At 39.5% G+C, this 12,727-nt stretch overlaps 2 protein-coding genes across 13 annotated transcripts in view; one reads left to right on the plus strand and one right to left on the minus strand.

Annotated features, from left to right (window-relative positions):
* Positions 1 to 336: 336 nt before the first annotated feature.
* LOC108672794 lies at positions 337 to 2,832 on the plus strand. The gene is made up of 4 exons (XM_018160529.2): positions 337 to 749; positions 1,231 to 1,382; positions 1,629 to 1,763; positions 2,499 to 2,832. The coding sequence occupies exons 1-4, from the start codon at positions 561 to 563 to the stop codon at positions 2,734 to 2,736; spliced, it is 714 nt and encodes a 237-aa protein (XP_018016018.1). The 5' UTR covers positions 337 to 560; the 3' UTR covers positions 2,737 to 2,832.
* A 179-nt stretch (positions 2,833 to 3,011) lies between these two features.
* LOC108672797 (guanine nucleotide-releasing factor 2) overlaps positions 3,012 to 12,727 on the minus strand; it is a 77,254-nt gene continuing 67,538 nt past the window's right edge. For 9 of the 12 annotated variants that reach the window (XM_018160540.2, XM_018160532.2, XM_047882966.1 and 6 more), the window contains 10 exons: positions 12,469 to 12,505; positions 11,619 to 11,780; positions 10,508 to 10,612; positions 9,588 to 9,774; positions 9,078 to 9,255; positions 8,353 to 8,513; positions 7,462 to 7,913; positions 6,500 to 6,879; positions 6,053 to 6,184; positions 3,012 to 5,821 (listed from right to left, as the gene is read on the minus strand). In XM_018160540.2, the coding sequence (XP_018016029.1) occupies positions 5,692 to 5,821; positions 6,053 to 6,184; positions 6,500 to 6,879; positions 7,462 to 7,913; positions 8,353 to 8,513; positions 9,078 to 9,255; positions 9,588 to 9,774; positions 10,508 to 10,612; positions 11,619 to 11,780; positions 12,469 to 12,505 (1,924 nt within the window). In that variant the 3' untranslated portion in view covers positions 3,012 to 5,691. The remainder of the gene's footprint in view (positions 5,822 to 6,052; positions 6,185 to 6,499; positions 6,880 to 7,461; positions 7,914 to 8,352; positions 8,514 to 9,077; positions 9,256 to 9,587; positions 9,775 to 10,507; positions 10,613 to 11,618; positions 11,781 to 12,468; positions 12,506 to 12,727) is intronic. The other 3 variants (XM_047882963.1, XM_047882962.1, XM_047882964.1) reach the window with 3 other exon arrangements.

The raw sequence follows: 12,727 nt of genomic DNA on the forward strand, positions 1-12,727 counted from the left end.
AACGGGAGCCCAACTTACCTCATTTATGAGCAAACTTTTGCATGCATCTCGGTGCCTTGGATGTTACATGCCTGGCTAAAGAGCGCTTGGTCCTGCCAAATTTTGCTTGCCACGAACGTTGCAGTTCAGTGGGCAGGATACGCGTGCCTGACCCTGTCAAGTGTTGCTTGCCACAAACGTTGCAGTTCAGTGGGCAGGATAAGCGTGCCTGACCCTGTCAAGTGTTGCTTGCCACAAACGTTGCAGTTCATGATAAGAGCACTGATTAGGTTTGTACGTTCGTTGCGCCTGCATGCCGAGCCTCATCTCGAGGTTTTGCGTCAGTGCGCTGTGGTTGTTGCCACTGTGTGCCGGAGCCGAACTTACGTGACCTTGCGGATCGATCGTGTCATAATAACCAAAAAAAATTGTCACTTGAAAAAGTTTTGATTAAACATTTGCATTTAACCGCGTTACTAAATTCATATTCTGATAAAGCAAGTGAAGCCAGTTTTATTTGGCAAAAATATTGCAAGGTGAAGAATTTCTGGGACGACTGCACGGTGACGTCACCACATGCCATGGCACACAATATCCTTATCAGACCCGTCACTGAGGAGGACTGCAGTCAAGTCGTTCAACTGTCTAGAGAAGTGCAGCGCGACATGGCTGTTGATATCGTAGTTCATCAGTTACGATTTGTCATCAGGCATCCGTGGCCGTACACCATGATGGCCGTTTTTACCATTATTGTGCACACCCTCACCGAGGTTTGGAATCATGCTAATTTTGATGAGGTTAAATTTACATTCTACTATTTAAAGTGAATGGCAGTTTGTAATTTTCAAAATTTTGACCGTACATTAAAGACTGGAAAATACAAGGAATTATTTTTATCCAACCGTGTTGCTTGAACTTAGCTTTGAAATAATTTCATGCGATGTTATCAGAGTTGCTTGGCTCAAATTCACTGTCTCAAGAACGATAGAAGAGATTCAGTGACTGAATACAAAGATGAGCGCACTACCCGCGCGTTTATATTCATTACTAATTAGATAACACATCTGATGATGTTTATGAGGTTTAAGCTTCCAATTCAATCGAATAATGCCAGGACTTCTGAAGGCAATGCTGTTGCGCGACAGAAATCATGCTAAAGGACCAACTTGGGATTCTAAATGAATTGACTCATAGATATCCTCTTGCTTAACCAATAATCTTAGCAATAACAAGCGACATTTCTTTGAGCAGTGGAGCGTCATTCAGTCAATTGCTGTCGGTCTTTCAGTGACGTTAGTGGAAGAAACAATACGATTCTTGGTGTTCTTCAGCAAGTGGGTGGACATTTTTCAAGCCGGGGATGATGTCATCAATGTCCTGACAGCTTTTGCAAAGCCTAAAGGGTGAGGATATTTTTATATGGATGAATATCAGTCATCTCACTTTTTTCAAGTTTTCCTATTTAACGCTTTTTGGCTTCCTATTTAACGCTTTTTGGCGAGTTATGCTTGGCAACAGAGGAAGATTGTCAAGTAATGAGTTCGCTTGGTAGGTATATACATAATAAGCATATATGATGCAGGTATCCTGGTTACGCTAGTGAATCATTTGTAATTCAATGAGACCAATGATCTGTCATATGACCACAGGCAGTTCCTGGTTGCGGTGGTGGACGGTCGTGTGGTGGCCACGGCAGGAGTGAAGCAGAGCAGCCGACCAGACATTGGAGTCATCACGCGCTTTTTCATCCAAAAGAATTTTCGGGGAATCGGGCTGGGAACGAGGTGACTTATTAACTGTAAATTTAATTGTTTACAAAGTTTCTTACGAGGTTCATTTCATTTAGCAGATTTGGAATCAATTTTGTTCTTGAAACATCCAGGTTGAGAAGCCGGAAAAGGTTACCATCATGCTGCTAGCAAGATATGTTAATATTTTCATGACCGCGAGGTGGCCGAACGCAGCAAGATCGGAAGAGCAAGTTGGGGGAAGAAGCAAACCCCCAACTAGCTGTGAAAATTCTGGTGGAAAAGATGTCCAGATAGTCAAAATCGGCTACAAGCCAATATGGTCCAATTAAAAGTTGAAACCAATATATTTCATTAATACTTTGTTATATTAAAGATGTAGTGAACTTAATCGTTGAAGAAAACGAGAATTCCCAGTCCCACGTTGAGAAAGAACATTGTAACAGAATAGATAATTGATTGCATTCAATATTTATTATTTAAGTGTGGCTGCATGATGCACATTTATTCAGTTGTCTGCATGATGCACAATCATACTTCATACGTTTGAAATCTTAGTACTTTTGAAGATAACGTAAGAAGCTCACAAGGTTTCTGCCGAGAATAACCTTGCCGCAAGTAACCTTGGTTCATAGGTTACTGATGTCCACAGGTTACTGATGACCACAGGTTATTGATGTCTACAAGTAACCTTGGTTCACAGGTTACTGATGACCACAGGTTATTGATGTCTACAAGTAACCTTGGTTCACAGGTTATTGATGTCCACAGGTTACTCTCTGCTGCCAAAAAGGAGCTTCGTGACATCGGTTGCAGGTCCGCAGAGCTGCTCACACATCACAGCAACGTCCCGGCTTTGAACTTCTATTACAAGCATGGCTTTAGGAAGTTCAACGTGATCCACTACGCGAATGTTTACCCATACGTGTATGACCAGTACGAGCTCAGCAGGAGCTTGACTGACGTGGACTCTGAACATGACTTGTCTACCGGCAGCAGCGGAGAATAATTCAGACGGCGTAGTTAAAACTGCGTCGAATTCAACCTTGCGTGGCGGGTGAATACTGAACATTTGTACAATTTATAAAAAAAGTGTGGTCTTGAGCTTGTTATTTATCGCCTCAAAGTTTACCTATAACTCTAGAAATTAAGTTAATTTGAAACCATGTGTGATGGATTCAGAACGATGGATTGCTAAAAAATTTGTAATGATTTAGGAGGTGTTCAGGAGAAGTATAAATAGGCTATGGTTTGTGACAGGGTTCACAAAGGAAAATAATTCAGTTTCACCCTCTGAAGTTTATTCAGTAGAAAATACACAGTATCATCGAAATCAATATATAATTCAATAAAAATCTGATATCTGAACACAAATCAAGATGAAATGCAGGACCGATTGTACAATAATCGATGACGTCAAAAACCTAGCGAGTCTCATCGTCGCAGCGGCCCCGCCATACGAACGCGCGGTGGGCGATCAAGCGAGCTCATCTCAACCCAGATTCTAGAAAATAAAGTTTGGGACGTATTTTAATTGAATTGAATTTCCAAGTTAGAGGAAATGATTAAAAAAAATAATGACGAAGTTGCACAGATCAAATTTTCCGCTCCTTGTTCCGTGCTTTGGACTGATTTGGAAAAAGCCGAAAGAAAAGATGAAGAGAGAAATACTGACGGAATAATCAGCAAGCATGAACCACAGTCGACCAGTGCTGGTGATGGGCAGGTGAAAAGTACATGGAACACCAGACGAAGATGAGCTCAAATTATTGCCCAGACACGGGCTCATATGGCAGCACAACTGCCCGCTGCTATGACTCAAAACTGACTAGAAATTTACACCGAAGCACAGGCGAACAAATTAAAAATTGCCGCGAGAATAAAACATTTCAGTCTTGACGAAAATCACTGAAACTGCCCGGCAGACAAAGAGCAATATCAAATATTGCATAGAAAAAAAGGTTATATCCTCTCTTGGAGCTGGAACCTTAAGAAGGCAGACCAGCCTCGACTCTTTGATTACGCTGCTAAGATCTATGCTACAGTAATTATTATAAGGGAGATCTTAAGGTTTAACAATCGTGTGTTTGCAGAGAAGACACTAGCCCTCTTTTGCTACCATTCCTTTGAGGCCTTTAATTATTCAACGGCTAAATGCACAAAAATAAGACGGCATATTACCCACATGACAGACACCGTGAAAACAATAGATGGGTAAGCGTGTTAGTTAATCTAACACTGAGCTTCACAATAATTCAAGTAAAGAAATTTTTGCTACCGCCTTCATGGAGGTTTTATCGGAAACTTTCCTCTTCTGCTTGTCAAGTTTATGGAGCAAACCAACTGTGAAAATAATCCTTAATATAAAAAGGATCGTTTCAGAAAAAATTTAAAATTATGTAGCATATTTCGACATAAAAACTCGTGCACAATATAATCCTGCGTGTTTGTGGCCATTTAGAGGCTGCATGAGGAGGCCTTGGCCATTTAGAGGCTGCATGAGGAGGCCTTGGCCATTTAGAGGCTGCATGAGGAGGCCTTGGCCATTTAGAGGCTGCGTGAGGATGCCTTGGCCATCGAGAGGCTGCGTGAGGAGGCCTTGGCCATTTAGAGGCTGCGTGAGGAGGCCTTGGCCATTTAGAGGCTGCATGAGGCTGCCTTGGCCATTTAGAGGCTGCATGTATTATTAAACACGTTGGGCGAAACGAAACTGGCCAACAAGTCCTTATACTAAAACATTTCTAGCAAATATTTAGTCTTTGGTTTAAATGCTAGCTATTGGACAGAATATTATGATATATGCAACATTATGAAGAATTGGTCTCCGGGTGCCACTAGCGATTATGTTAAGCACACACGCTTACACAAACACTACGGTACATTCGATGTTTTGCAATAGTTTAACATAAATTCATTGGTATAGAAATGCCTAGCGTCTCTTATTCCTATAAGTACAAGATAAATGGCAACAAAAATCCAATCAGAATTGCAGAAGCACAGTTCCAGCTGATGGAACACAAACATTTTTTTACAATTCAAGAAAACTGTATCGCTTACTTCGATGCTCGCTTGCTGTGACTCAACAATGTACAAAAATTTACAATAGCTCGTCGTCTTACTTTTAATCATTTCAATGAATCAAATTCATCTTCTGACAGCACAACGTACCATTAACATTAGGGCAACTACTCAGCTCGATGGTTTTGGTAAATGTTGAGCAATGCACCATATTAATACGATAATTCAGCGAAATATAATATGCGCATACGTTGCATTAACGCTCATCATACACACGCACTACAGTTGCTCAATATGAGCTATTTCACCAGTAATTCAGGCCACCAACAACAAAATAATAGACATTAACGTGACGCCAGAACCTCAACGTATTAGACGCCACGTCAACGTCCTAGGCATCAGTAGGACTAGAGCGTCACCTACAGCTTCAGAATTACTTCCTTCGTATATTACTTTATTACCGCCTCCTTTCTACCCGATAATAAAAAGAGAAATTCTACTTGTTTTTCCCAAGCATCTCCACTCATAGGTCGAAAATTAAGAGTAAGTAGAATTGCTACAAATCACTTGAACGGGTAAATAAACGAAAATTAAATATACATTAATATCTACGTAAGTAAGACGGTCAGCAAAAAAAGTAACACAGAAAATTACAACAATTGGATTCACATTTTTCGTTTAGTTTAACTCGTCTTGAGTAAAAGTAACAACACTGCTTTTAAAATATCATTAAAAGCCTTTAAGAGCTCTCTCAGCCCCCAATTAAATATTGATATTGTGAGAATAATTTTGAATACACGGAGAGTGCAGAGACCGAGCCATTACGATCACTAAACCAAATCGGAGAGCTTGACATTGCAGTTAAATTTCTCACATTAGCTGAACAAACGGTAAGATATTTTTTCTTATGCATCAAAGGAGTAGTGGGCGTAAAAAATTCGAGGGCTTAACTCAGACGCTTGCTATTTCTAGGTTTGATTTGTTTACTGATTTCCCAGAGGTCGTCCTCAGCCTTGTAGTCTTCGAAGTCGTTGAAGAAATCGATGATCTGTTCATTCTTCTTGAATGTGTACTTTCTGAAATATAGGAAAGATTTAGAGAAAGCAAGAAACAAGAATACGCTCATCAAAGATAAGCATTCATGTGACAAATGTAAGATATAGTTTGAATAAAGCATCAATGTTCTACCTCGAAGTAGTAGCTCACAATATCAAGCTTCTAAGCATTCAAATCAGTACTGTTATAGGGTACTACTAGTGCTAAGATAAAAAAAAAGAAATAAATATAGTATCAAAAAGTATACACACTCTTTTCTGAAGTAAAGAAGATTTTCGAGAATTTTGGCTTGTTGCCACCGCTTGGTGAAGTTGACGTGGCCGTCAGGGAGGAAGTCCGTGTTGCCGATGTTGACGAACGTCAAGTCTTGCAGGATCAGGCCTCTGTAATGGTATCGCTTCCAGTTAAATATGAAGAAGACAACTAGGATATCACTGAACTAATAACTCGAAGAATGCAAGTATACAGAATTAATTCAACGCAGAAGAATAAGTAGTAATAAAGGCAGCAAGTAATGGAAGAACAAATTCAACAGCATGAAAATTCATCAAATAACCAGTTCCACAGAATGAAAATTCATCAAATAACCAGTTCAACAGCGTGAAAATTCATCAAGAGTACAAGATTATTTTTATGGTCAAGACAATAATAATCATAATGTGGAAGGCTCTTCTTATGTCTGACGCTCAGAATCTTACATATATGGTATGCAAGGCGCTCTTGCTTCAGCCAGAGCAGTTCTGTAGGCTTTAAACGAAGCTGAAGAATCAATAAGCGCGCAATATTCCCTCAGACCATCAGTGATATTCTTCTGCCATTCAAGACGCCGTATGGGAGCCGAGTCCAATGCCGAGAGAATAGCGAGGTATGAATTAAAATTGTTAATTTTTCGTAAATTTTTAAGGATCTTTATAAACTTCATAACATATTTCTCGCGATCCTTGGGGTCATTTTGATCGAGGATTCTAGTCCTGACCCAATAGGACATTTTGTTGAAGTGTTCAGTGAACTTCTTCAGGTTGGGCGAAGATTCTTCACTCTGATCCATCGACCATTTCAAAACTTCCGGCAGCTCCACCTGAAGCAAATGGTTTTGGTTAAAATTGAAAATTATGAAGACAATTGTGTTAATTAAAACTGATAAAAACTAAAATAAAAATAAAACAAGACTCTCAGCAGCCGCGAGATGACACTATAAGTGTATAATACAAGTTATTCCCATATTTTGTTCGATTGTCGAAATTAACGTTAAAAAAATACCAACAACTAATAACCAATTTAGCTTATCAATGAATGAAGCAATTCAGTTTGAGATCATATTTGGGAGCTGTGGTGGTGCAGTGGTGAGCGACTCTGTCTCTCGCACCCAGCGCCCGGGTTCGAGTCCCACTGAGGACAAGTTCTCCCGCTAAGCTCAGCTCATGGTCAACTCAGCTATTCATCCAACTCTGGTTGATAAATGAGTACCTGGCTTGTCCAGGGTGTTGTGTAATGCAATCAAATGATTCTGGCGGGTCAGCGAGCCAGTGATGGTCGTAGAACTCCCAGTGGTACCGAGTGCCCGGAAAAACTGACCTATCACCCCCCTCCCTAGTCGCCACTACCAGGATGGGCAATTACAACAACACAACACAGATCTTATTTGCACATTAAGGCTAACCTTATCGAAAAGCTCAGCGTCCAAGACGGTCATCTGCTCGGCGAGCTCGTGCGCCTTGAAGTCGATGAGCGTCATTTGCTTCGTCGAGATGTTCTTTGACGTGAGCGCGTCTTTGGGTAAATGCAGGGATGCCCGAACTATTAACTTTTTCAACAGTTCTATTCTCAGACATTTAGCTAAGGCAATCTCGCTTGCACGAATTAAGTCTACTTGAAAATCTGAGACAGTTTCAAGTAGTGTAACGTCGAGGTCGGTAATGGCAAGATACTGAACAACGCTCAATAATAAAGAAAAGGACTTTGTCGTTGCTAATTTAGCCAAGCGTTCATTGGAGCCATTAAATTTATTGTAGCGGTGAAGCAATTTCTCGATGACGCTCTCAGCAGACATGAACGTTCGGTATGTTGCCACAAACGCATCCTTGAACTCTGTACCGTCATCTGCCAGGGGGTCTGCAACATGAATTTGAAAATTTAGAATGACTAATTTAGTACAGATATCATAAAAAATTTCAATAAAAAAATAATTTATAGAAATATCAAATTAGTGTTTCCTCATTTAGTCTCTCTATGTTTGGACAAAGAAAAAAAAACGAAATACATTATATATATTAGAATTAGACTGAACGAGATACTTTCCTAAATGTGACGATATACTATACATATAACTCGAAGGAACCACGTTTATCTGAACTTGAACATAAACATCACATCATCGCATCACGATGTAGTCCGTCGTTGGGAACAGCCATTTTTTGGACATCAACAAAACAGTCAAAAACTATCGAGTTATGTAACACAATGAACCATAATTATTGAACAATGTAACAGTAAAAATTATTTTATTAATGCAAACGAATGATTCTACATTGAACATTGCGGCCCCACAAACCTTCGTCGGCAGCGCAGGCGTGCACCAGCAGAGCGTCAGGGCTGCCCCCTCTGACGCTGGGACCCTCGTCCCCCTCGCCGGGACTAACGAAGATGAAGCCCTCAGCGTTGAACTTCTCCAAGACCCCTCGGTCGTCCTCACGTGCGGGGTTCATAGGGGACCTGCAAACAAATTTGGTCAGGCATGAATGAACGGAACGGCTTCAATCCATGCAACATAGAACAAATATTCTAAAATCAATTTAAAAAATAATTTTGGAACGTGGTAAAGAGGAAAAAAATACAGAGGTTTAAACGTTCTTCAAAAGATAATTACCGCCGACCGTCGTTCAGACTTTTCCTACGTCACTGACACCCAAGTATCTGCAGTATGAATGCAGCTTAAACTCGTACCTACAAATAATAACCGAATTTATTCATATCAATAACTCGTCAATTCCACACGTAATAAAGAACTAGCGCTCATAACAATTTATTGACTCCTATAATTCATCACTTCCACATTCCACACGTAATAATGATCCAGCGCTCATAACCATTTATTCACTCCTACAACTCATCACTTCCACACGAAATAATGATCCAGCGCCCATAACAATTTATTGACTCCTATAACTCATCACTTCCACACGTAATAATGATCCAGCGCTCATAACCATTTATTCACTCCTATAACTCATCACTTCCACTCATAACGATGAACCATTTTATTGTTTTTGGATTTACTCGAGTGTCTCGGGATCGTCCGCTGGCTTGAGCCTGTCGCTGTCGTCGGAGGCTCGTAGGGCCGCCACGGGACAGCCGTCTTGCGAAGCGCATGAGTTCGGTAAGCTCTGTTTCTTCTGTTTAGGCGGCAACTCGGGCTTGTAGGTCTCACACAATGACGAGACGTATCTGCCAACGTCTGCAAGACATCACCAATAATATGAATGAGAATGAATTGGAGGCATGGATGGAATAGGAATTTCAATTCCAATTCCACACGCATGGAATTGGAGGCCTTGCGTGTACCATGTTGATTCCTCTTAATAGCAAGTGATATTTCACCAAGTGAAAGAGAAAGATACAAAATTATATTCCCAGTCTAGTAACTGAAATCAAAGTGCAATAAAAGGATAATGACCTAAGAATTCAAGCAAAATATCAGAATAAAAGATTAAAGTTTAGCGATGAATGCTTAGTCACTTCCATAGCATGGAATATTTTAAATGTACAGGGGAGACTAATAAAACTTACTCGAGTGTCTTGCTTTGGCGGGAAGAGGAGGCGGTACATCTGAAATATATCCGCTACTGCCGCTGCTGTTGGAGCTGCTGTTACTGAGCATGCTGCTGTTGCTGCCGCTGTAGCCGTTACCGTTAATACTGCCACCATTCGACGTCTTCTTGGGAGGAAGGTCGGGACTTGGGCAACTCACAACATTCTGGGTAAATAACGATATTTATGCTGCCTTGATAAACAGGAGATATTCAATGATTTTATTATCAACGATTAGTGTAGGAATGGCGTTACTAGCAGATAAACGTGTATGCGTTGTGGTGAAGGGATTATACATCACAACTGAGGTTGATAGTCAATGCAATAAACGAAAGATTTTGCATAATTTTTACTGTGCGATATGATATAGTGGTATAACTTTGATAACAATTACACGATGCCGTACGAGGTTCGTGGAGAAACACGATGAAAATTGAACTATAATGTAAAGGATGATATTTTCTTGAATGTAACCTCGAGTAGGCTTGCAAGTTACCGCAAAAGCCAATATAAATGAAGAAACATGAGGTTCTATCGCAACAATAAAAGACACTTTGAAGGGTGAAATAAATTAAGCGATTAATATCATAATAGATCGAATATTAATATGATTATGATTTATGAAAATTCATGATATTAAGAAATGACATGAGATTATGAAAATTTATTACTAGTTATAATTAAGTGAATGTAATCACAACAATTGATATAAAAACTAGTTGACATGAAAATAATTCTTGTCCCAAAAAAAGCCTACTAGAGACTAGACTGTGCCACAAGGACGCGTTAACAACAGGGGCTGCACACACCCGGCAACTCCAGCGCAGTGTCGCACTCACCGAAATACTTCCATAAAATAAGACAGTAAGTGAATAAATTAAGAATAGAACGCAGCTTACCCTCTGTAGAGTTGACAAGGCATTGTTAGGCGAAGCGTTGCGAGTTTTGGCGGGCAGCTGAGGCGGCACCGACAAGCTCAGTACGTTGCAACCATTCGTCTCGCCCTTCATGAAATACGTGAACATAATTTGTACTTTATATCAATAAGTGCAATAACAAATAGCAAAAGAAACTAGAGAGAAAGTGACTTTGAAGATTCAATATACGGACGAAAAAAATAATATTTGAGGAACAGATAATAAGAAAATGAGAAATCTCCAGAAATGACGGAAGTTCGCCATTATACTCATTAATAAAAATAGGATAAAGGCGCACAGTATATTGGAATTCTCATTTAATTGAAGATTGAGATGCATTATTTGTTCATATTATTTATTATTATTCATATTATTTATTTATTTGAATTCATTATTTGTAGATTTTAATTTAAATAGCATAAATATTTTATAAAATTAGCGCGTGACTACGTGGCAAGAGTGACGTGATGATCTAACGACGTGCCTTATTAGCTGACGTAATAACAGGACACAATAGCGGGTAGAACTAACACAGAATATAATAAAAATCCGACAGAAAAAATCACATAGACGTAGTTATGAGCTTATTCAAAGAAGTGGATCATCTTCTTTACTAACAATTATACAAACTGATACAGATCTGTTATTAGGAAATACTACCTATAATTGAAGTTATTCTGATCGGTACAATGAAATTGATTTAGCATTGCAAAGAAATATCACACTGCAACCTCTAAAACCTGCGCAGCAGATCGGCTTGGGACTCGAAATAAACGTCCACAATATTGATGAAGCAGTTATTCAAAGAGGTATTAGCACGATAATGCCACACTGGGGATACACATTGGGACCATTACATTGATTCATGTACATCACAACGCTGTTTCGTAAGCTGGTAACCGATGCTTCGTGTCTAGCACGGCAGTGCACTCTGCCCTCTCTCAAAAGCTCTCAGTTGGTACATTGAATAATGCGAGAAGCAGTATCACTATTAGACGATCAAACATAAGCGCTAATTGTGCAAAGATTATTACAACGATTCGTTTTCCACGAGCATTGGAGAAAATTAAGACTCCAGTGCACCAAGACAAACCTCGCTGGCTGACGAAAGTGTGGATGATGAAGATGATGTGGATGAGCGTGCAGTGGATGCAGTGCTGACGCGGTACAGGTGCTGAGTAATTGAGGAACTATTCTCCACATGCAAGCTCATCTCGCTAACTTTACTGCTGCTCTTGCGGCTCCGCATTTCCGTCTGTGAGATACCCAACGTAAAGAAATCCATTGCGACATACATGCGGAGAGATCAACATTCGTTCGGAAATACCGTGTGACATGAATCAAAGATTCAAAATTATTTCGGGAGGGTTAAGGAATAAAAAATGCCTGAAATTAAGATTTTACTGACGATAGGTAACTTTTAGAAACTTTGAGGATCTTTAATGCATTGCAAGGCTCTTACATTCTAATTGAAATCAGTGAGATCTGTAAAAGAAATAAGTTTTAAATATAAGCTCTTGTGTAAATAAAAACTTCAATCAGAACTGGCAGGTGACGAAAAAATACAGGTGCTTTCGAAAAAATAGACGGTAATAACAATACAGTAATACCCCTACATCATACGATCAAAAGAGAAGGCAGCACAGTTGGACAAAATACATACAAGCTGCAAAATAAAAAGTATAGAAACAAACGTATAGTGGTAGAGAGGACTTAGAAGCATTCGATGAAGCTTACCCTTTGGCTGAATCAAAACTTCATGCAACACAAAGCGGTCGAGCTTGAACGCGACTGGTGAACAGTTCGCACAGCTTATGACAATGATGATAAATGCATCATAGAAATTGAATATAGTGAATTCACAGTACCACAGAAAAAAGCTTTTAAAATACCAGCCGCGATATAATTAATTAAATAACTGTAAAGCTCATGTTTTCCCTTACCTGTATGCTCTGGTAGGTCAAACTGCAGGAATCAAGTCTGCAAATATAAAGGACCGATGAGTCACTCCAAGATAACGTTTTAGCCGTGATTCACTTACACATTGAATATTCTAATTCAACTAAAAAGCTGAAATAATGGAGTTAAACACTAATAGTAATGGAATACAGTGCGATATATCAGAAAGACCAAACTTCCTATCAAAATGGAAATTTTTTTGATGAATTACCGATTCGGTAATAAAATTAAAGATAATAAAAC

Source organism: Hyalella azteca, unplaced genomic scaffold (assembly GCF_000764305.2).
Source record: "Hyalella azteca isolate HAZT.00-mixed unplaced genomic scaffold, Hazt_2.0.2 contig11709, whole genome shotgun sequence".
Lineage (NCBI taxonomy): Eukaryota > Metazoa > Arthropoda > Malacostraca > Amphipoda > Hyalellidae > Hyalella > Hyalella azteca.

Bases quoted from the DNA above. Each gene is read 5' to 3' on its own strand.
- LOC108672794 (XM_018160529.2), top strand. From the start codon at position 561: ATGGCACACAATATCCTTATCAGACCCGTCACTGAGGAGGACTGCAGT. The intron at 750-1,230 runs GTTTGGAATCAT...TTCTTTGAGCAG, and splicing joins TTGTGCACACCCTCACCGAG to TGGAGCGTCATTCAGTCAAT. The intron at 1,764-2,498 runs GTGACTTATTAA...TGATGTCCACAG, and splicing joins GGAATCGGGCTGGGAACGAG to GTTACTCTCTGCTGCCAAAA.